The 24,083-nt window shown below is 40.9% G+C and overlaps 1 protein-coding gene across 1 annotated transcript; it reads left to right on the top strand.

Annotated features, from left to right (window-relative positions):
* Positions 1 to 2,440: 2,440 nt before the first annotated feature.
* Positions 2,441 to 22,955, top strand: CPA1 (carboxypeptidase A1). The gene is made up of 11 exons (XM_063448306.1): positions 2,441 to 2,548; positions 3,264 to 3,345; positions 4,798 to 4,932; positions 6,591 to 6,695; positions 7,052 to 7,153; positions 7,640 to 7,738; positions 8,101 to 8,211; positions 8,798 to 8,888; positions 21,479 to 21,678; positions 21,777 to 21,861; positions 22,722 to 22,955. The coding sequence occupies exons 1-11, from the start codon at positions 2,484 to 2,486 to the stop codon at positions 22,907 to 22,909; spliced, it is 1,263 nt and encodes a 420-aa protein (XP_063304376.1). The 5' UTR covers positions 2,441 to 2,483; the 3' UTR covers positions 22,910 to 22,955.
* Positions 22,956 to 24,083: the final 1,128 nt, after the last annotated feature.

The following is a 24,083-nucleotide window of genomic DNA, read 5'->3' as shown; positions in this document are numbered from 1 at the left end:
TTTGTCCCTTATATGGTAGTGCAGTATACTTTCAACACCAGCAGATGGGTAGATCTTAAAATATCCCTAGCCCCAAATATAGTATTGCTAATATTTCATGTATATTAAAGATTGAAGAAATCCTACTTTTTCTTTTTTTACATTCTTTATTTTTGGAGCACAGAGTCAAGTTAAACCATGAGCATTGACATAACATGTGTGACTTGAGATCAGAGGTGTAACTACAAATCACAGGGCCCTGGTGCAAAAAGTGCCCTGGGCCCCCTAGCCCCCATGCATCTTCCCCCGCCCCTCCTTTTGTATAACACATACAGATACATACACGGACACACATGCTAACACACAGACACACAGAATGAAACACATTCAGATACACCGAATGACACTTCTACAGATACACAGACACACACTGATACACATGCAGAAACACGGACACACATACAGAAAGATTACAGGCATACAGTTCCTCCAGTGATAGGAAAGTATAGCTTGAGTGTTGGTGCCCGGATAATCCCCTACGGCAGGGGGGGAAACGGAAGCCTCTTCTGCGTTCACACTTCCCAGCGGGTAGATCAGCCAACTTTCCCACATCTTCTCCCGCAGGTAGGCTGCAAAATCGCCTCATGGGCTGTGAATTTGGAGGATTTCGGCGGATTGTACAGGGTGCCGTCGGAGCTGTGGAAAATGGCACCCACTTCGTTCCACGGCTAAGCCCCGTCCCCCACAGTTTCCTTTTTTTATGAATAAAGCCCATAGGGGTCTTGTAAAGGATCTCAGTAATGGGGAGCTTCTAACTATATTAATTATTTTGGCAATTTTTGCATGGCATATTTATTAAATGGTACAATTCAAACCTGCATTGAGCTAGAACATAAAAACAGTATTGTGTAAGTATGATACATTTTTATTTATTTTTTTACAAATCAAGGCTGTTTTTTGTGGGGCACATTAATTTAGTGAAAAGTGACCATTTCAAGTCCATTGGGTGTTGCAATGTGGGGGTGGGGAGCTGGGGGTAAGTATTTTGCTATGGGTGCAATAATGAATGGTTATCAGAAGAACTGGAATAAAGAGGGACAAAGGAAGAAAATCAAAACAAGAAATACATTTTTTTTTCAATAACATTTTAATTAAATATGAAAAAGAGTTCATATGTGATGCAATGTTTAATGGCAAAGTGTTTCCATAGTGCCTCCTTATATTTAAGCTTTTTTAAATTAAGTTCAAAAGTTTGGGAGGTTATGTTGTAATCAGGTGTGACGGTAGTCACCATCACCAGGAGCATAAGACAGATACTTCAAGTAGGTCCCCGGATGATTCCTATGTTTAAGTCATCCTGTGCCCATTATAGGTGCAGCATGTGTATTCTTTTTTAAATGTCTCATGTGCTATCCTGCCTGCTAATGCCCTGTACTTACTAGGTGGAGATGGCTATGGAGCCTGTGCAGTGCAATCTGTTGATTGTTAAGAACTTGAAACAGCCACATGCACTACCTGAGTAGCACGGCTCATTAATTGGCATATTCTGGTAGACTTGCATATTATAGTTTCTGCAGGCAGGGAACATATTTCTTGTTTGTCGTTGTCTTCCCCACCCATTATTAAATATGTTATTTTATTACTATAACTTCCAATATGATTCCACATATGATTTGGTTGTATGTATTAGATTAAGTGCATCACTATAAGTGAAATGTAATGCAGATAGGGGCTAGTCCTGAGTTAAACTAAAGCAGTGTGTTTTTGTTCCATTGGTAACTGTGTGTTCTGTCTGTTTTTTTTTTTGTTTGTTTGTTTGTTTTTATGGGTCGCGGAAACAGAGTCTTTGTACCAGTTGGCTAACTGCTTTGGACCCAGGACAAGTTTAAAAAGTCACAAGTGCCTTTGTAAAGGCAGTAGTTGAAGAGGCAAAGGCAGAGGGTTGATACCTGCCTGGAAGGAGAGAGCTGTAGTCTTGTTCAGAGTGGAAAAGTTTCCCAGTAAACCCAGTCAAGCTTCGGTGACTTGGGTTAAAGTGTTCCAGGATCCCTGAGGGCACCTAGGAAGCTGACCTAGAGGAGGTACTCAGTCGGAGTAAACTCTAGTGTGTCCCTCTACACTTTTGTATTCCTAACACTATAATGTTATTTTAACTGCTGAGGTCTTGGAGCAGTAATTTACTCTATTTAACCAACAACTGCACTTCATGATGAGTCTAGTTCCTCATTGGGCCCCACCGACTTTCATTCCTGACGTTTGTGGCACGTCATGTGTTATGAAAGGGTTAATGAAGGAAAAAGATTGCAGCTACTGAAAATAATGTTTATATTTAGCCAGGTGTGTGCCAGATGGTTTGTTCTCCACATTATTAAGCAGGTACAAGTGGGAAACAACACAGATGTAGCGGAGCCTTTGTCCAATCATTGATGAGAGTTACCAAGACTTGTGAATGAGGACAGTATTTAAAGCTTACCCATGACATTCAGAGTTCTATCTTCTCCACAATGAAGGGGTTGCTAGTCCTGTTTGCTTTAGTGGTGGCTGCCTCCAGCATGGAGGATTTCGTGGGGTAAGTAGAACATTGGAATCAAAAGTTTCTTTTAATCTTAATATGTTACAAAGTATGCTGTGCGGTATTTAATAAAGACATATAGACTTATTTGGAAACCCCTTTTCCCATAGCCTCAAAACTGTAGTAAAAGGGCAAAACTGGCAGCTGGTTGAAACACTATTTTACCCAGCACTCACCGTATTTTCCACGTCCTTCCTACATTTTCACATTTACTAAAGGATTTTTGCTGGAAGATGACTCCAAATGCTTACCATGATATGTTTAAGAGAAAAATATACCTATAACAACTAATGTCTGCTTCTGTTTGTTGATCAATACAGTGGACAATTTCATATTCTTTTTAACAAATATCACATAGGTCATTTTACAAGATTATGCAGATTTTTGAGGGCATCCAAAAAAATCTAAATCTTTATTCTGATACAGGTATCAGATCTATAAGCTTTCAGTTTGTTGAATAAACAGACACATATCACGAAATATGAGTGCTTTGCAACAGATGTAATAATAATTAATCATTGTAATGCAGTTTGAAATAGCTGAAACTGCTCCATACTAAGACATAAAATGAACCCCATGTAGACAGTCTATGTCAGGTAGCCATATCTCACTACATTACTTTGTTGCATCCCTAACAGCTACATTTGTTGTTTTATTCAATAAGGAATTAACCTATTGTATGTAAATGAGTTGTTGATTTTTTCTTATATAGACAGCAAGTCCTCCGAGTCCTCCCTGCTGATGAGGAACAAGTTAACTTGGTGCGAGAATTGGAAAATTTGGAACATCTGAAGGTACACGTGTATTGTGAATGATTCATTCTACATATTAGCATCTGCTTTCACAGTTTTTAGTTTAAAAATTATTTATTTGCTTAACAATTTTTGATTTAACTTTTCCTAACATGTATTGGCTCCTGAGAGGCAACCTGCATAATGAGAATGGATGTTCCTGAATACCCAAAAATTATTTTCTACATCGAAAACAATTTGGTAGAAAACCAAACCTGAATTCTTAATAATAAAATAACTGTTTAGAATATCAATATAGGTTCACATACATATTAAATATCTTTAAGATTTACAACACTAATTATAAAATAAATGTATGACTTTAAATTGCAATACTGAATTAGAAGTTAGTTGAGTATAGTTATACTATTACATATCATAGCAGTAATCCAGTCCAAGGGTGAATTCAATATATTCAATTTTGCTTGTCTACACATACAAATAGATCTTCTTGTATTAGCAATAAGAAATCTCCCATCACACTGCAAATAATAACACAGATTGATAACAAAATGAGAGAGACGCTTTTTTTTTTTTTTAGCAAATTGGACCTACAGTGGATTTATTGTGCACCATTATAAACTGAATAATATCAAAAAGCATTGTTTTGTAATTAATTTATTTTGAAGAGTTTAAAGGACCACTATAGTTCTAGGAAAACATACTCGTTTTCCTGGCACTATAGTGCCCTGAGGGTGCCCCCACCCTCAGGGTCCCACTCCCGTGGCGCTGAGGAGGGAGGAAGAGGTTAATCCCCTTCCCTTTTTTCCAGCGCCAGGCTCCCTCGGCGCTGGGACTCTCCTCCCTCTTCTGACGTCCCTGGCTGAATGCGCATGCGTGGCAAGAGCCGCGCGCGCATTCAGCCAGTCTCATAGGAAAGCATTCTCAATGCTTTCCTATGGACGCTGATGTCTTCTCACTGTGAAAATCACGGTGAGAAGCGCGGAAGCGCCTCTAGCGGCGGTCGGTGAGACAGCCACTAGAGGCTGGATTAACCCATTTGTAAACATAGCAGTTTCTCTGCAACTGCTATGTTTACAGCAAAAAGGGTTAAACCTAGCTGGACCTGGCACCCAGACCACTTCATTGAGCTGAAGTGGTTTGGGTGCCTGTAGTGGTCCTTTAACAAAATGTAAGATATTAGTATTAAAAAATGCCATTTATGAGTATGAGTAACTGTAATTTGGTTAGAGAACAATTAGTATAATTAGTTTACTATAAATGTTAACATGTTATGTTAGAAACTAGGCATGCCAAATTTCCAGAAGGCTGAAAATAGATACATACAGCCCAGGTATGGGAATTCAACTGAGGATAATCCCATAGATATTTTATCTCTTTCAGCTACCAGTTTATTGCTATCTTTCCTGGAGAAATTGATAGAACATGCTCTTATCATTATCTCGCACTCACCAAATTGGTTTATACCATTAACAACTCTTTGTTGTTTTTCAGATTGATTTCTGGAGAGCGCCCACAACTTTCTTCTACCCCATTGATATTCGTGTGCCATTCGCCAGCTTGCAGGCTGTTAAGGTCTACCTGGAATCTAACAACATCCAATACTCCATCATGATCCATGACCTGCAGGTAAATGAAAGATGGGACTGTGGGATATGATCACAGGTAAAGGTCAGCTTATGCACAGTTCTACCTGTATATCTATAACATTGCTCAGTGTGTGTCTAAATTAGATTGAGGACTTATAAAGGAAAATTATTAATCATAATATAAAAAACATGAGAACATAATTTATTTCTAGAAAATATAAAGAAAGTGAAATCATACATATGAACAAGTCAGTACACCTAATGTTCCCAATTTCCTACTACTACTATTTAATTTATGTTTTGTCTTTTAGCACCTTTTAGTGTGTGTGCGTGTGTGCTCATGTTTAATTAGTATAAATATGTACGCTCCACTCAGCTCTTTAAATAGGGATTTAAATCCCCCAGTTGTACAACTAGAGACTCACAGACTCAGGTATCAGTTGATACTTTGGGCTCCCCTATATAAGCTAGAGCCAGATGACAAATGAGCTGCATGCTGTGATCAAAGCAAGCACAGCTTGCAACTCTTTTAATGGATATTTAAATCCTAATTGACAGGAATAGGGTGTGAGCATGGTTAAATCCTCGGAACAAACCAACGCGATCCAGGTATCAGTCGATACCTTGATATTCCTCTTTATTATCTGGGGACACAAAAATAAATATTAATGCCACAAACTGTGGGAAAAAAAAAGGTAACTCAATATAGCTCTAAATATATCATACGAGAGTCAGCGTGTTGTCCACTTTTGCAAATCTTATGCATTTATGGAGTCATTTAAATAAGTGAGCTACTAAAATGCCCCAAGATGCAATTTAGTGATTTTTATTACAGTAGCACACATCATGTTTAGAACATAATCAGCTAAACTATAATGTGCATGTTAAAAACCGTGAAAATAAAATACCATCACATTTGAAACACGTAAGGTTAAAAATATACTATATGACATACTCCATGTTGTCTACTTTCACCAATGGTATGCATTTATGAGGTAATTTTAACTGTCAAACTGCAACAGTGACCCACAGTGGCCTTCTGAGGAGTGGCCACTAGATATGTTTCTAGGCTGCAATTTGTCTGAAAAGGCCGTGTTTACATTAAATGCCTACAGGAACTGACTATACTCACCAGAACAACTACATTTGCTGTATTTGTTTTGGTGACTATAAAGTCCCTTTAAAGTCCATTATGTCTTTTTAAAAACAGTATATAATATGTGTTGGGGCAACTAATGAAAATAAAGTTTAAAATTGCAGTTGAACATACACATAGAAAAACATGTTTGTGTCCTTAAGTAGACAACAAGTCTAATAGTAAGTGTGAAATAAGTTTCCCAGCAAATTCATATAGTAAGTGTAGTTGTAATTAACATGTGAACATCAGTGTGATAGTAACCATCGCATGTGATGTCCGCAGTCAATTAGGATCTGAGATTTGTACAGCAGAGCTGATAATTTACTATCAGAGTCCTTTTAAAGGCAGAGATACATGTACAATTATGGGAAAAATCAATACAGACTTCTTTTAGTAATATTAACAATTTGCACTTTGTTATGCCTCTAATCATGTTACCCTTCTTCCCGTGTCCAGTGTGTTTCCCTACCTATTATTGGACCATGGGTTGCTCATTTCCTTGGTAACAATGTTTTAGCTCAGACTATTAATATTAGCTTTGTATGGTATGTTTCCTGTAGAGTATGCTGGATGAGGAGCAGAGAGATATGAGAATTGGACGTTCCATGGAGAATTCACGTTCCACTGCCTCCTTTAACTTTGCTGTTTACCATACATTTGATGAGGTAACATGAACCACATTCAGTATGAATATTTCGTATCTATGATCACTCCGGAAGAGTGTAGTGAATAATGTCCTTGTTTAATCCTAAGCAAAATTAAATTTTAGCGGCGCTATCTAGACTGTGGAAAACAAAAGCTAAACTCACTTAATACTAGCTTGCAGATCCCAACAGTAAGACATATGATATTTTAAATATGTATACATCTAATGATGCTGCAATGTAGATGTCTGTCGGTAGTACAGGGATAAATTAAATTAAAAAGAACATGTGCACCTAGTGGATACATGGAGTAGAAGCACGTTTCAAGAATGTATTGTGCTGATTTTCATGTGAACTGTATTGGTTCCATCCCACAGATTAACAACTTTATTGACAATCTGGTGGCTGAAAACCCAGGCTTCGTGAGCAAAGTTGTCATTGGCAAGAGCTATGAAGGTCGCCCACTTAATGTCCTGAAGGTAAGGTGTAGTTTATTTATCCTCATTCCAGACCCATAAATCACTTCAACTTAATGAAGTACATTATGTGTGAAGAGATTTAGATAGAAATTGGCACTTTTATAAATGAATCTTGTTATATCCTAATGGCTGTTAATCAGATAACCGGTCCTTTTAGTTTTTGCTATAGGGATTTCTCATTGAGCTGTGATTGGACAGCCACAGGAAGTCTGGGCTGGGTACACGGAGAAGACTTACAAAGGCTGCATACAATAGATTTGCAGCATTTGTAAGCTGTTTTAGATATACCTTAAAGAAAAAAATCCATAATTGAATGCATGCATCTTTTGATTGGTGATATATATACTATGAGAGATTGTCTCTCTTTTTCTTTTTGTTGTATTTGGGAAGTGTTTGTGATAGCATTATGTGTGTTTTGTTTTTAGAAACTGTTTCAGATACCATTGCTAATGAATACTGGATATTAACTTTTCTCATCTTTATTAGTTCAGCACAGGATCAAACCGCCCAGCTTTCTGGATTGACACCGGCATTCATTCTCGTGAGTGGGTCACTCAGGCCAGTGGACTTTGGTTTGCAAAAAAGGTATGAGATTATCAGTTACAATTCAACTGTGGCTAGCCTAGCAACAAACAGGTGTATCAACTCATATTGGAAAACCATTAATGACAAAGGAGAAATTGGTAGGTCAAAAATAATTGTCACTCTAAATTCAATATTCAGTGTGATTGTATTGAACATTAAGTAACTCCAGCTCTACTGGAAAATGGATTACATGCTACAGTCACTCCTCTACTTGGTTGCCTTTCATTCACAAATGTTACAAAGTATTTGAGTAGTCATTCATCCAAAAACAGACCAACTTCAAAACACATCAATGACTTTTCCTGCATCTGTTTGAGAAGAAATGAATGGCACCTCATTGTGTTACATAATCTTTTTTACAGATTGTTACCGATTATGGTCGTGATGCATCATTGACTAACACCCTGAATAAACTGGATATCTTTTTGGAAATTGTGACAAACCCTGATGGCTTCGTCTACACTCACACAAGGGTAATGTATTTAATTTAAGATTATTATAGGAGTTTTTGGTACCTAGCTTTCATTTCTGTGCCAAGAGTAGGGGAGGTGGGAAGCCGCACCTGGTGAACCCCAGGTACAAACCATTGTAAAATGGTGTGACTACTAAAAATGGGGGGTGGTCAGGGAATTTGCATGTGGTTATGGTATGTGCAGTGTTCATTTAACGTGTCAGCTTTTTGTAAGTATACCTATGAAAACGCTGTAAGAAATATAACATATCATCAAATTAGACTCCTCCTTTAAAGAAACAATGACATAGCTAGACTCTAGGACAGATGGTTGTAAGACAAGCAAGGTAGACCTTTCACTGCAAAATGACAAATCTTAACTACTACTCTATTTTGTAAAGTGTGCAGAATTATTTTTCTTATTCGTTTCTCACACAGACAAGTAATCTACATTGAAAATAAAACAATACAACTAAATAAGGTCTGCAATTACCAAAATATTTAATTATCCCATAATACTCTGATATCTTATCTGCACTAAGCAATAGGTAAACACATCTATTTGATAAATATGAGAATCAGTTTAACAGGCGATATAAACCTTACAGGACCGTATGTGGCGTAAAACCAGATCTCCAAACACTGGCTCAACCTGCGTTGGTACAGACCCCAACAGAAACTGGGATGCTGGTTTTGGAGGTAACACTATTTTTTAAATGTATTTTAAATTTTTTTATTTTGTGCACTTTAATTAATAAATCATGTGCTCTACTCTGTGAAACTATTATTATAACCTCCAATTCACAATCAAATGTTCTGAATGCATAGCTTTGATATGCTTTACATTATGGATAATTCGTTAAAAGAGTATGGCAAGTGGAGAAAACAAAATTCTAAAAATGCTGGAGACTGTTACAAACGGAAACACCAACATTAGGAATACATGTTTGTATTTCTAATGTTAGAGTGTTTTATTGTCTATTTTGATTATTTGCCCTCCCCCCCACTCTCCCCTTAAAGGGACACTATAGTCACCTGAACAACTTCAGCTTAATGAGGTTGTTCAGGTGAGAACTATAGCTCCCTGCAGCCTCTCATGTAAACACTGTATTTTCAGCGAAAATACAGTGTTTACTTTGAAAGATAGGAACACCTCCAGTTGCAGTCACTCAGAGTGAACCAGAGGGACTTCGGAGTTGATGGAGGCATATTATGCCTCCATCCACTCAGATCTGCTGTCAGCAAAGCACAGGGCAGCACTGTGCACAACATCCTGTGATTCAGTATCTCCTCCCTCTGCATGCAGACACTGAACTTTCCTCATAGAGATTCATTGATTCAATTAATCTCTATGAGGAGATGTTGATTGGCCAGGGCTGTGTTTGAATCATGCTGGCTCTGCCCCTGATCTGCCTCTTTGTCAGTCTCAGCCAATCCTATGGGGAAGCATTGTGATTGGATCAGGCTACCACATGTCAGCAGACTGCTTGTTCTGAGTCTAACAGCATGCAGATTTACAGCTTCTGGCTTGAATACAGTAAGCTTTTTTACTATATTTATGGAGGCATGAGGGGCCCAAGGGGGCTAGATGGTGGTGTTAACACTATAGGGTCAGGAATACATGTTTGTGTTCCTGACCCTATAGTGATCCTTTAACAAGTAAAATAAAGTTTACTTACCGTTTAGTCCTCTATTCACGTCTCAACTTTACAGACGGTTTCAGCCAATCCAATGCTTTCATAAGGCTGCTTCCCATGCACAGCAATTGCTGTACTGTGCCAATCAGCATCTCTTCAAAGAGATGAATTGCCTCAATGCATCGCTGAGGGGAGCATTCAAACATCTTCATGCAAAGACTGGACGACTGCCCCCGGGGCAATTGGTGGCTGTCTGAGTGGCTTCAAATTTGGTTTCTACAAGATCACATGTAAAGACTGCATTTCTCAGGAAAGGCAATGTTTACAATTGTAACAATGCAGTGACAGCCTCCTTGCACTAGAACCATTACATTACGCAGTAATGATTATGTTGCTTAGGGTGTCCCTTTAAGTAGAGAGGATATTCCTGCATTAAATGATAATGTGAGAAAAGCCTCTCATATATACAATCCCTATGTTGTAAACTACGATAAAAAGTTTACCTTTCCCTCTGTCAAAGGAAGAAATTATAATTCCAGATCTTGATGTAAATATGTTCAAATGTTGTGATATGCTATGAAAGATTTACATATTAAACATAACTCTTGGGGTGATTACTAAAGATTTACATAGGGGGAAAATAGTTTTTATTCGTTAATTTTCTAATTTCCGTTCATCCAAATCCAGAAAATATTGATTAGGAGGAACCCAATTTTGTCCAAAGATTTTGTTATTTTTTTTAATTTGGACACCCACTATTCCCTATAGGGAATGAATGAAGATGGCAATCACAAAGTGACAAATATTCGATATGGTATGAATCTCTCACTAGACAGATTATCTGTTGTGGTCTTCTGTTGCAAGAAGAAAGAAAGAAAGACATGCAAGAGTTTAATTATGCATTTCTTCATTGAGAGTGTAGCTAAAAATAGCTAGCAAAAACTGCAGATCTATTGTCTGCAGCCTTTTCAAATCCCCCCTCCCCCCTTCATCCACAGCCCAGTCTTCCTGTGGCTGTCCAATCACAGATTTCTCAATGCAGTTCAACGAGAAGCCCTTGCAAGACTGCCTCTTTGATACCGGAGAAACTGACGGAAGCCAAGCACAGAGAGATGGACACAGGTTTCTTCAGGAAGGAAGAGATTCTTTATTGGATCACCGATCGGGACTCAGAGGGACTAGCGTCACCAAAATACAGCAAAGTCTGAGTACTGAATACATAGAGTACATTCCTTATATAGCACTGTAGCTCCTCCCACAATTAACTACACCCACACATACCCTTAACCTATTTAATAAATAGAGTCTAAACTCATCCATCCGGTCTAACCACGTGGCTCATCTGATACAAAGGAGAGGGACGCGTAATTCCAGTTCTTACATTCCTGCACCTGGTCAGTACAGTGATGACAGTATCTTAGCTACGTGTAATTAACCAACTGATACTACAAACACATATACATACATATGCCTTGTGGCAATCTTAGCCTGCTAAACTTGTATTTTACTGGAATTACATCACATTCCCCCCTTTGATGCCTCTGATATTTCACAATTACTTGAGGCATCACTTAACCTTGGTTTGCATATACCTCAGGTTACCATGAACCAGACCAGACTTATCTTATGATGTGAATCTTCAACATTCATCTTCTTGCATTGGTTCTCCCTGATCTAGAGCCTTATACTTATATATCGCCATTATCTGTGCAGCAGCCTTCCTCTCTGCTATACTTCCTATCAGGCTTTGCACAGACCTAACTACTAAGGGTATAAGACACGGTAGGAGTAGACACAACAGTAAAATCAGTAGGACTCCACCTACCACTGCCTTAAGCCCTCCAAACCACTCATACCAGCTACCAAACCAACTACTTGGATTGTACCCTTTCCATACCTGAGTAGGCACATGCACTAGTTTAACCATATGGCTAGTAAGCTCAGCTATTGCTTGCCCTTCGTCATCTATTTGAAGACAGCAATTGCTCAGGTTAAACTTCCCACATACACCTCCCTCTACTGCCAAAAGGTAATCCAAGGCTAATCTATTTTGGTACACTGCTGTCCTCATCCTGGTATTATGCTTCGCTAGAAGATTGAGTGCTTGTGAGGTCTCATTAGTAATAATCTCAACCACCGCCTGTAATCTTATAATACGGTTGAGCATATAAATTGGGGTTCTATAACCAAAGGTACCATCTTCTGCCCACGTGGCTGGCCCATAATAATCTATGATACGCTGGGGAGGCCATTCATTATCTTCCCAGGCGCCTATCTCTATGGGTCCCCTTTTCTTCCTATGATTCACATCATACACTTTAACACCTAAAGTCTCACCTGTTTCAATCGGTAACAAGAAGAAGGATGGTTTGAGCATACCTAACACACATGCCCCTTCCCAGTCCTGTGGCAGCTCCGAATAGGCTTTCTTACCACAGATCCAGTACAAATTTGCTGGGGCTCTCCAGGTAGATGTGATGGATAGATCAAACCACACGTCCTTTAAATTGGCATATCTAGCAAACGGGTTAGATGGTTCTGAGACATTTGAAGCCGACCACCAAGTTGTATTTTTAGTATCATCATCATAAGCTTTTTGCCCTAGACAAGTTAATTCTCCTACAGAAGTATTATACATTATTCCTTTCCTTGCTATGCAAACATAACCTATGATGGAGGTCTTTAATCTCCACTCAGATTTACCTCTAACACTCAAATGATAATCGGCTTGTGTAGATATTAGTTGGTCAACTGCCTCAGAACCGGACATTACCTCCTTTGCTTCCCAAGGCCATTGGTCTCCCATGTTAGTACCTCCACACACATAGCAGTTGGTAACATTAAGACTACCGGCAATACTTTCAGCTAAATCGATGAACAGGTTTTTAGCGTTATGGGGGATCTTATTATCTATACTCATCTCTTCATAAAAGGAATGGTATACTTGATGAGTCTGGGAGGATACCGTATCAGTCTCTATTCCTATAAACAATAATGTCCCAGGATCTAAACCCGTCCCGTATATCTGAAACCCAAATAAATTTCCATACTTATCTAAGAACTTGTCGGGGTTATTAATGAGTATATGGACTGGGTTGCATTCCATAGACTTACAATAAGGGCTAGTCGGCAACTTAGTCACTATCATGTCTTTGTCTACTGTCTGTCCCCAAGTTGCCCACCCCACACAAGACCAATATGGACAAAAGTTATAATCTCTATTTGGGCATCTAGGACTCACATATTTATTTTTGCTACTGGGACAAATATATTTATCGTTAGACCCATACGTCCTCTCCCATCTAAGATCCCCACATACATTCCACGGCTTTCTACCACTCGATATCGCTTTACACGCATCAAATAGCAGAACACCCGAAGAATGTACGGATTCTAACACCGTTTTATTAATTAGGGTCCCCTGAGGATCTCCATTCCTGAGAGTCAACCAAATTGTACGAGGTTGATACTCTGGACTGAAGCACTTAGGTTCTCCTACTCCTAAATGGCACACACTATAGTCTATATTTAGGTATCTACATCTTGATACCTCTCCTTTACATTCGTATTGTGAATGCCAAATTAGGGTTTGGGAAATATGGTTACCTGTTCTCGTAGTCTTAATGCATACCTCACAGCTAGGAGTGTCGGTACCTCTACCTTCCTGAATATAAAAACACATATAAATAAACACAATCAAAAGCACATCTTTCGCCGTCATCCTCAGTCTTCGTCCGTGCGATGGAACCTCAGCTTCCAGGATGTGAGGGCTGCAGGGAATGGAGTTCTGCTCGTCTTCACAGGTGTCCCTTCGAGACTTTCCTGGCTTATACACTATGTGTTGGTAAGCGGACAGGCTTTATTATGGCCTTCTCACTCACACCTGTAACAATAAAATTTGTAATCCACAATAATTCCTCGTTACTCCGACTGAGTAGTGCGTTTCAACCGGATCTTGCAGGGATTCTCTGGATCTGCTGTAACTTGCCAAGAATCGACTGCTGCTGGTTTAACCCTGGAGTGATGTATCCACGGAGTTACTTCGGCTACTTTTATCGCTGTAGGGGTAGACAAAAGAACAACATAAGGACCTCTCCACTTGGGCCCTAACGGTACATTATTCCACTCTTTAATCCACACTTGATCTCCTGGATGATAACTATGAACAGGGGGATAAATATTCACAGGTAATCTATCTTGTACCCATTTCTGTACCTCCTCCATAGTCTTACCCAACTCTACAACCTGCTGCCGGGTAATTCCTTCTCCCAACTGACTCAAGTCCCCCCTTAAGTTACCAAGTACGGGAGGTGGTCGCCCATACATGATTTCAAAAGGAGAGAGGCCCATCCTTCTGGTAGGGGTACTGCGGATTCGCAATAAAGCTATGGGTAAGAGAACGTTCCACTTAAGTTGGGTTTCCTGACACATTTTAGCCAACTGGTTCTTTATAGTTCTATTCATTCTCTCTACCTTACCAGAACTCTGGGGTCTATATGCAGTATGAAGCCTCCACTTTATACCAAGCATATGAGTCAGTTGTTGTAGGCACTGATGAACAAAAGCTGGACCATTGTCCGATCCTATAGAACAGGGTAGTCCATATCGGGGTATTATTTCTCGTAGCAGGAATCTTACAACTTCTCCTGCTTTCTCTGTACGAGTAGGACATGCTTCTACCCAGCCTGAATAGGTGCACACAATTACCAGCAGGTAACGATGTCCACCCGATTTAGGCATCACTGTAAAGTCTATTTGTAGATCGGACATGGGGAGTCCCCCCATAAACTGGACTCCTGGTGGCTTTACTGGTCCTTGTCTTGCATTATTCTTAGCACACGTTACACATCTGCGTACAATGGCCTGAGTCAAGTTGGACAATCTTGGTATGTAGAAATGTTTTCTAAGAGATTCTTCAGTACTGTCTCTCCCAGAATGTGTCCCGTTGTGATAATTTTGGACAATTTCTACCGCTAGCGATGCTGGTATGACTATTCTTCCATCTTCTAGCTGATACCACTTGTTCTCCAAATACTTTCCCGGTTCAGTCTTTAACCACTCCTCTTCTTGAGCTGTATAAACTGGAGTCCATTGGGACAGTGGAGTTGGTATAAGAGCAGCTATATGCCCCACATACTCCTGTCTTCCTGATTCAGCAGCACGCTTAGCTGCACTATCTGCCATCCGATTTCCCTTGGTTACATCACCATCTCCTCTCAGATGCGCTCGACAATGTATGATACCGACTTCTTTCGGCTCCCACACTGCTTCCAATAGTTGTAGGATTTCAGCTGCGTACTTGATTTCTTTGCCTTCTGAATTCAGTAGTCCTCTTTCTTTATACAAAGCTCCGTGGGCATGAGTGGTTAAAAACGCATACTTAGAGTCCGTATAGATATTTACTCTTAAACCTTCAGCCAATTGTAACGCTCGTGTTAGTGCTATTAATTCTGCCTTTTGTGCTGATGTTCCTTTCGCCAGTGGCCGAGCTTCTATCACCTTGTCTATTGTTGTCACTGCATATCCTGCATAGCGGATCCCTTCTTTCACATAACTACTGCCGTCGGTGTAATATTGAACATCGGGGTTCTGGATGGGAAAATCACGAAGATCTGGTCTACTTGAAAATACTTCATCCATTACTTCCAAACAATCATGTTGACTTTCAGTAGGTTGCGGCAAAAGGGTAGCTGGATTTAAGGTGTTTACAGTCTCTAAATGCACTCTTGGGTTTTCACACAACATTGCTTGATACTTGGTCATACGGCTGTTACTAAACCAATGATTTCCTTTGTAATCCAACAACGTCTGTACTGCATGTGGGACTCGTACATAAAGTTCTTGACCCAGAGTGAGTTTATCGGCTTCAGCTACTAGCAGGGCGGCTGCAGCTACGGCTCTTAGACAAGGTGGAAGTCCGCTGGCCACTGCATCCAGTTGCTTAGACATGTAGGCAACAGGTCTTTGCCATGATCCCAAGTACTGTGTCAATACTCCCACAGCCATTCTTCTTTGCTCGTGTACATATAAGTAGAATGGTCGTGTGTGATCAGGTAGACCTAATGCTGGGGCACTCATCAAAGCCTTCTTCACATCTTCAAATGCCGTTTGCTGTTCTTGGGTCCATAAGAAGGGGTCGTGCTCTGTACCTTTGATAGCTGCGTACAGAGGTTTTGCCAGTATCGCATAGCTGGGAATCCATATCCTACAGAAGCCTGCTGCCCCCAAGAATTCTCGCACTTGTCTTCTATTCTTGGGTATTGGTATTTGGCAGACAGCTTCTTTTCTCTCTGGCCCCATAATCCTTTGACCTTCAGAGATATGGAATCCCAGATACTTGACAGTTGGCAAACACAACTGAGCCTTCTTCCTGGACACCTTGTATCCTGCCTTCCAGAGAATATGTAGTAGATCGTGCGTTGCTTGCTGACATTTTTCTTTTGTAACTGCTGCTATCAACAAGTCATCTACATATTGTAACAATACACATTCTCCTGGGATAGACTCGAAATCCAGTAGATCTTGACTTAGAGCTGAACCAAATAGGGTAGGTGAATTTTTAAACCCTTGGGGCAGTCTTGTCCAAGTCATTTGGCGTTTTGAGCCCGTTACAGCGTTCTCCCATTGGAAAGCGAAAATACATTGGCTTTCTGCGGCAATTCGGAGGCAAAAGAAGGCATCTTTGAGATCTAAGACTGTGAAGTAAGTAGCCCCGCCCGGAATTAAAGCAAGCAGGTTATATGGATTGGGTACAACTGGATGTATGCTAACAACCGCATCATTGACTGCTCTTAAGTCCTGTACAGGTCGATACTCATCTGTACCGGGCTTTTGAACAGGCAGCAATGGGGTGTTCCAGGGGGAAGTACAGAATTTTAGGATACCATACCGTATGAACTTATCCAGATAGGATTGGATGTTCTTCTTAGCCTTCTGCGGAATGTGATATTGTCTTAGGCTCACTGGATAAACCCCATGTTTCAGTTCAATTTTTATTGGTGGAATATTGCGGGCCAGTCCTGGTGGGTTGTTCTCTGCCCAAACTCCTGGTATGTTAAACAATGTCTCATCACTCCTAGGGTTTTGGCTAGTCAACACTGTATAAAGTCGCCACTCTTCTTCCTTTGGTACGGATAAAGTCATAATACCTGAAGGTCCATTAAACTTTAAAGATGTTGTTCCATCTGGTAGGAACGTAATCTGCGCTTGTAATTTGGATAGCATATCACGTCCCAGCAATTGGACTGGACATTCAGGCATATAAAGGAATTGGTGTTTTACTACGTGGCCTCCCAATGTACAGAGTCGACTTTTAAGAACCGGTTTTTCAGCACTTCTTCCAGTTGCTCCTATCACAGTAATAGTCCTTCCAGATGGAGGAGCAACTAGATTAGTCACCACTGAATGTTCAGCACCAGTGTCGATCATGAACGCACTCCTTTTCCCCCCTATTGATACATCGACCATAGGCTCCGCTCGACCAAGGGGGATGGAGCCCGGTCGGTATCAATAGTCCTCCATGACCGTGTCAGCCAATCCTACAAAGTCCCTACCTTCTCTATCGCGAGACCTTTGCGCTGCTGGAATATACCTGTCTTCCCTAACACTTCCTCTGTTCCCATTACTCCCTCTATAACCATTACTCCCTCCGGGACCTCCTCTACCTCTCGCTCTGCCTCTAAAGTTTCCGTAGCCTGCCCTGGGTTGGTCTCTCTCGTACTGCTCTCTTTGCGGACATTCGTTCCTCCAATGCCCTTCTTCCTTGCAATACGCACACTGATCCCTACTCAAAGGCTCCCTACTCCATCTATTATTGCCTCTATCTGGGCCCCGTTTATCTACGCCTGCGATCGCTACCGCTAGCATATCAGCCTTTTTACGCATCTTGCGCTCTTCCTCTTTCTTACTTTCTGTATCCCTGTTCATATAGACCTTATTTGCTACCTCCATTAGTTGGGTGATGGACATACCTGCAAACCCTTCTAACTTTTGTAGCTTGCGCTTAATATCTCCGTAAGCTTGGCTGACAAAGGCGGAGTTAACCATTCGGGAATTGTCTGCGTCTTCCGGATTAAAGGGGGTATACAAGCGGTATGCCTCCAATAATCGGTCATAAAAGACACTGGGCGCTTCATCGCTTTTCTGGATCACCTCAACTGTCTTCGACATGTTAATGGCTTTCTTTCCTCCGGCTTTCATGCCAGCAATTATAGCGTCTCTATAGGCTCTGAGTTGAACCATATCAGCACCATTTACGTTCCAATCGGGATCAGTGTTGGGATAATGTGTTGCGGCCCATGCTGCTGGATTAGCTTGGTTCAAAGCACGGGCTCTATCCTCTAATGCTTTAATGGCTGCTTGATTTATTCTTGTCCTTTCCTCATTGTTAAATAAAGTCATTAATAACTGCTGGCAATCAGCCCATGTCGGATTATGTGTCTATACTATTGAGGTGAACAGATCAGTCATGGCTTGTGGTTTCTCAGTATACGAGGAATTATGGGTCTTCCAGTTTAAAAGGTCGGTAGTGGTGAAAGGGACATATACGAAGACAGGGTCAGCGTGTGCCATTTGACCTGCGGCATCGATATAAGCTGACCCGGGATTTAAGCGAAGAGGCATCTGATAGTGCTTTAATTGTTGGGCACCAGTCAACTGTCGGGTTTGGATGGGGCTACGTAGGGAAGCGTCAGTCATGGGTTCCGGTCGGGGAGATATAGGGTATGGGGATGTGGGAGGTTGGTTTTGGGAAAAGGTAGTGAATAGAACACTTCGGGCCGAGCTAGATGAAGCTTGACCGGAAGTCTGAAGTGGCGCCAAATCAGGATATTCGTTTCTAATGGGGGTGGATTCTGGTTCCGGAAGGGGAGATTTAGTACGAGGGGGGGTGGATCCTGTACTGGAGGAGGAAGCGGAAGTGGATGAGGGTAATGAGGGAAGGGTTACAGGACTTCCTGTATTTGCGTCACTTCCTCTTACCGGAAAGTAAGGGGGCGGCAAAGGGATCTCGGACTCAGGGGGCGTGTCCAAAATGGGCCTAACACCAGTCCTAGTGGACGAGCAAGTCCTAGCTACCATGAGGCGACACTGCTCCTCGTGGCATGTCTGGAGCCATTTTGGCGAGTCATTTACGGCCTGTCTCCAACAGTCAATATAAGGAAACTGGCCGTAAAGTTCAGGCCTACCCGATACAGCCACGTGTAAGCGCTGTACCAGAGTTGGATCCAAACTGCCACGTGGCGGCCATGCCGCAACCAAAGTAGGCCACTCCCTAGTACACAAAGTGACCAAACGTACAGGAGACATCTTTACCCCAAAATCACAAACTTTGAATCCCTTTTTAAAATTCTTAACCATACATCCTAAGGGATCCGGAATCGTTGACTGCGACGCACCCATACTTAACAATGGAACGTCGTCGACAACGAATACTATACACGCGTACTATTCAACAGTCACACCCGTTTCCTCTGGCAACAGCACCACGTGGTACGGTTACCAAGTGAAACGTACACAATAACAATAAACACTCAGGGAATTCCCGTACACACACAGCTGTTACACCAGTCACTATATAATCAATATTATGCCCTTTGGCGTAACTATACAGTCACCCACGCTATAATTCTCTATATACGAATTACCCGTCTATAACACACCCCAGTAACATCGTCTTTTACAAATAGCGGTTACAGTACGGTTAGCATAGGTCAAAGCACAAGTTAAGGTCACAATACAATTATTAGTGGTTATGGTGTTAAACATGCAATGGACGACAATGATTAGTACTTATTATATAATGTCAGTAAATATACAGGGTTATGGTACCGTGCACTATAATACAGCAACACACTATTAACACTCTCGCTAGACGGCTGAGCTCGCGCTATCTAACAAGATATACACTTTACTAAAACAATCGTTAACACATTTACAATTCCCAACTAAACTATTGGCCAGTACCTTGAATGGACTACCTAAAACTATATACACCCGTTTTGGTTAGCCACACTGCCCAATCACCACATATATAGCGAGCTAGAGAACCGAATTTACACAGACGCCTCTTAGTCGCACTATACAACGAGCTAGAGAACCGAATTTACACAGGCGCCTCTTAGTCGTACTATCAAAAGTCTAGTGGGTTCCAAATTTACACGCCTTCCCACTTAGCCCAGATAGGATGAGAACTAGCGAACCGAATTTACACAGGCGCCGCTTAGTCTCCCGGTCCCTCCGACCTAGCGAACGTAATATACACCCTAGAACGCTAGTCTAGACAAGACACCGGTGTCCGGCTAGGGCTATCTTACACCAGGACCCCGCCTGACTAACCAAATCAAACGGTCTGACTAAAGAGCGTTCGATCGAGCGGTGCGCCTTCGCTCCTTCCCTCCGACAGAGGGGGCAGATACAGATTCAAAAACCCCTTTGGGCCTACCGCACAATCGGTATACCCCTAGCGGGTCCTGCCGTCTAAAACAGCAGTTATCTTACCTCCTCGTTCCTGAACCTGAGTTCACACTCATCGACGGGGACACCCCAGCACTTCTCACGTAGAGGCCGATGATCTCCTGGACAACAGACCAGTGGCGCCGAGACGAAGGGAGGTCCACGCAGAAGTTCAGGGGTGCAGCCGTAGAGAACGTGGGCAAAGATAGACCGTCTCACGCCTCTGCCTCTCAGCTACCGTTGAACGATGAGCTTCCCGGCCAATGCACCAAATGATACCGGAGAAACTGACGGAAGCCAAGCACAGAGAGATGGACACAGGTTTCTTCAGGAAGGAAGAGATTCTTTATTGGATCACCGATCGGGACTCAGAGGGACTAGCGTCACCAAAATACAGCAAAGTCTGAGTACTGAATACATAGAGTACATTCCTTATATAGCACTGTAGCTCCTCCCACAATTAACTACACCCACACATACCCTTAACCTATTTAATAAATAGAGTCTAAACTCATCCATCCGGTCTAACCACGTGGCTCATCTGATACAAAGGAGAGGGACGCGTAATTCCAGTTCTTACATTCCTGCACCTGGTCAGTACAGTGATGACAGTATCTTAGCTACGTGTAATTAACCAACTGATACTACAAACACATATACATACATATGCCTTGTGGCAATCTTAGCCTGCTAAACTTGTATTTTACTGGAATTACATCACATCTTGAGTTTGGCTCCACTAAGCCAACCAAACCAGGAAGCAACAAGCTTGGTTGTATGATTGACAGCCAAGGTCAATTTATAAGTGTGAATTTCTATTGAAATTTCCACTGTTTGTGCAATGAAAAAAAAGAGTACACATTCTTCAAACATAAAGCACTTCAGCAAGCTGAAATGCTTTAAAGGTCTAGAGCAGGCATAGGCAACCTTCGGCACTGCAGATGTTTTGGACTACACCTCCCATGATACTTTGTCAGAGCTTTGTAAGAGCATTTTGGGAGATGAAGTCCACAACATCTGGAGTGCCGAAGGTTGCCTATCCCTGGTCTAGAGTGTCCCTTTATCACACAAAAATTATTTTGTCACTGTGCATAATGAATATATGTAAATTTTATACATATGTGATAGAATTTAAAATAAGTATGCTGTACATTGTGAAATAAATTGTGAATGTAAACATTATTTTCTCCGGTTCTGTAGGTGGTGGATCTAGCGCCAATGCTTGCTCTGAGACCTACAGAGGACGTGCTGCCCACTCTGAGTCCGAGGTGAAAGCTATTGTGGACTTTGTGAAAAGTCATGGCAAAATCAAGGGCTTTGTTTCTATTCACAGTTATTCCCAGATGCTGCTCTACCCATATGGATACACCACTGCCCGTGCAGCACACTATGCAGAACTGGTAAAATACTGATACACTGTGCTATACGTGAATTACTTCTGAATTGGTTGGGCCTATTGCTATAAAGTTTATTCTGTTTCTCTTTTTTTTCTCATTAGGATAGTGTGTCTAGAAGTGCAGTCAATGCCTTGGCCTCACTCTATGGTACACAGTATACATATGGCAGCATCATCACCACCATCTGTAAGTTTCTCTGTGACAATAAACTTTGATTATGGCGATCTCTCTAAAGGGTTGCTGTAAGCACCATAACCATTTCAGATTGTTACATTGGAAATGGTACAAAGACCCTGTCTGTGTAATGTTTCTGCTAGAATTACTGCCAGCAATAAGATTTGCTTTCCATTTCCTCTGGTTTCTGTCAATCATTCTGCAAAAAAACTTTGTTCCAGGCTGAATATATTAATATTATTTCCATTGCTTAGCTCTGCCTCTGGATCCTGTCAATCATTCAGCAAGATACTTTTGTTCCAGGCTGATTATAAAAAAAAAAATGCATACAAGGGCTGAGCTCTCTTTACTCCTAGAATGTGTAGTGTGCCGCTCTACCCACTAAAGATTGAACGGACGGACCTGTAATATAAACTTATAGCAGCCACAGTACTAGCAATTTACAGAGCTCATAAAAGCTGCTGATAAAAGTCTCTTCCTGGTGGGGGAAGTCTGCTAGCAGCTTCAGGCAGACCCACTAGACCGTGCACCAACTGAAACTTCAAAGATCAATAGCATTTTTTACTTTTCTAAATTTTATGTCTTGTATTTTAATACATTTATAAAGCATTAAAATGGAGTATCATTTCATGTTATAGTTTGACCTTTAAAATGGTAGGCGAGTGTCATCCTATATGTATTTTTTTTTTTTAATTAAGCATTGTAGATAAAATAAATTGATACATAATGGTTTTAAAACGTTCATGCATTTAAAACAATAATGTTCATTTGAGTTTATTTGCATTTAAATTTATGATTCTAACTGATGAAGTTTGATTAAATGTCACGCATGGGTTTGCGATTTTCAACAATATATTTGTTTTCAAATATAGATCAAGCCAGTGGTGGAACCGTTGACTGGACCTACAATCAGGGTATCAGGTATTCCTTTACCTTTGAGCTTCGTGACACTGGCCGTTATGGATTCATTCTTCCAGCTAGTCAGATCGTTCCTACTGCAGAGGAGACATGGCTGGCCCTCACTAAGCTCATTGAGCACACTCGTGACAACCTCTACTAAACAATTCACTTATTTGTATTAATAAAGGTTATTTACATTCAACATCTTCAGTTGCACAGATCTTTTTTTATTAGTTCCTTGAGTAACATAGTGTTGAGTGAGTTTGGAAGAATACAGAAAGTTTCTTCCATTTTAGCCTCAAATAGTAGAAACCAATCATTTATTATGTTATGTATTACAACTTCATACACACTACTTTACCAGAAACACACGTTCTCGAAAGTATCTATTACTTTTAAAAAAAAAAGTAATTACCCTTCAATACCAAGAACTAAATATCCGTGTTGCTTAATGGCATTTACAGCCACTGTCTGACATTGTATGCTGTCTGTCCTCTTTATTAATTTGCCCCTTGTCCATTTTAACAATTTTCATAAATTAATTCAATTTATACAAATACAAATCTGCCACTTGCCTGACCAGCTTTTCACTTATCCCTCTGTAATACTTTATTAGCTTACTTAGTTTTCAAATGCTGAAACATTTTTGCAGTATTTTTTGAGGCCAATAAAGAGCATCACGGTATTAAGCATTCTGCTTAATACTCATGTCTATGGAAGTGCAGGCATTGGGGAAATTCTCCCATAGGCCTCTAGCATTGAAGGGCTAGCAAAGGGGATGTGGGCTCACAGCACCATTTGTGCAGGGACTTTGCTTGCCTAGCACGGTGTGGGTTTGTGAATGGGCTGGACAGTTCAAGCTCTAAGGTTTTGAACTGCCCCACTTGAATATATTCCAGTGGACTGCAGTAGCTGGGATTGACCAGCTAGGTTGACTATGTAAAAATGTCCCAGGAAGTGTTTTCAAGTCACAACTTGGTGAGAGAAGACAGTGATCATTCATTACACACAGCAGTTGTCATTGGTGGCAAAGGATATGTGAAAAACAGTATGTTTCTCTTGGGCATACCTACTGTAGATCACTGTGAATGTAGTAATGGCAAAGTTGATTCTGAAATTCCTTCGATTAAAGTAGGTCTCCAGATATCTTCCATGGAAGCAAAAACAGAAGGTTTTGTTGTAACAATTTGTGAATCTGACCTTCTTGGTTGGTAAGAGATGTCATTTCCAGGAGTTGAGAGAACCATGACTGTGTTCACCACAACGATGTTATTAGAATTGTCATAGCCTTCGGATTCCGAATATGAGAATTTGTCCTGGTAATCATAGGAAAC

The sequence above is a fragment of the Pelobates fuscus genome, chromosome 3 (genome assembly GCF_036172605.1).
Source record: "Pelobates fuscus isolate aPelFus1 chromosome 3, aPelFus1.pri, whole genome shotgun sequence".
Lineage (NCBI taxonomy): Eukaryota > Metazoa > Chordata > Amphibia > Anura > Pelobatidae > Pelobates > Pelobates fuscus.
The sequence above is the reverse complement of the archived record's forward strand: the minus strand, read 5'-3'. Positions and strand labels throughout refer to the sequence as shown.

What these genes read in the sequence shown, in the direction of transcription:
- CPA1 (XM_063448306.1), top strand. Translation starts at nt 2,484, where the DNA reads ATGAAGGGGTTGCTAGTCCTGTTTGCTTTAGTGGTGGCTGCCTCCAGC. An exon ending in GCCCACTTAATGTCCTGAAG is followed by an intron (nt 7,154 to 7,639) that starts GTAAGGTGTAGT and finishes CATCTTTATTAG; the next exon opens with TTCAGCACAGGATCAAACCG. An exon ending in CTGGGATGCTGGTTTTGGAG is followed by an intron (nt 8,889 to 21,478) that starts GTAACACTATTT and finishes CCGGTTCTGTAG; the next exon opens with GTGGTGGATCTAGCGCCAAT.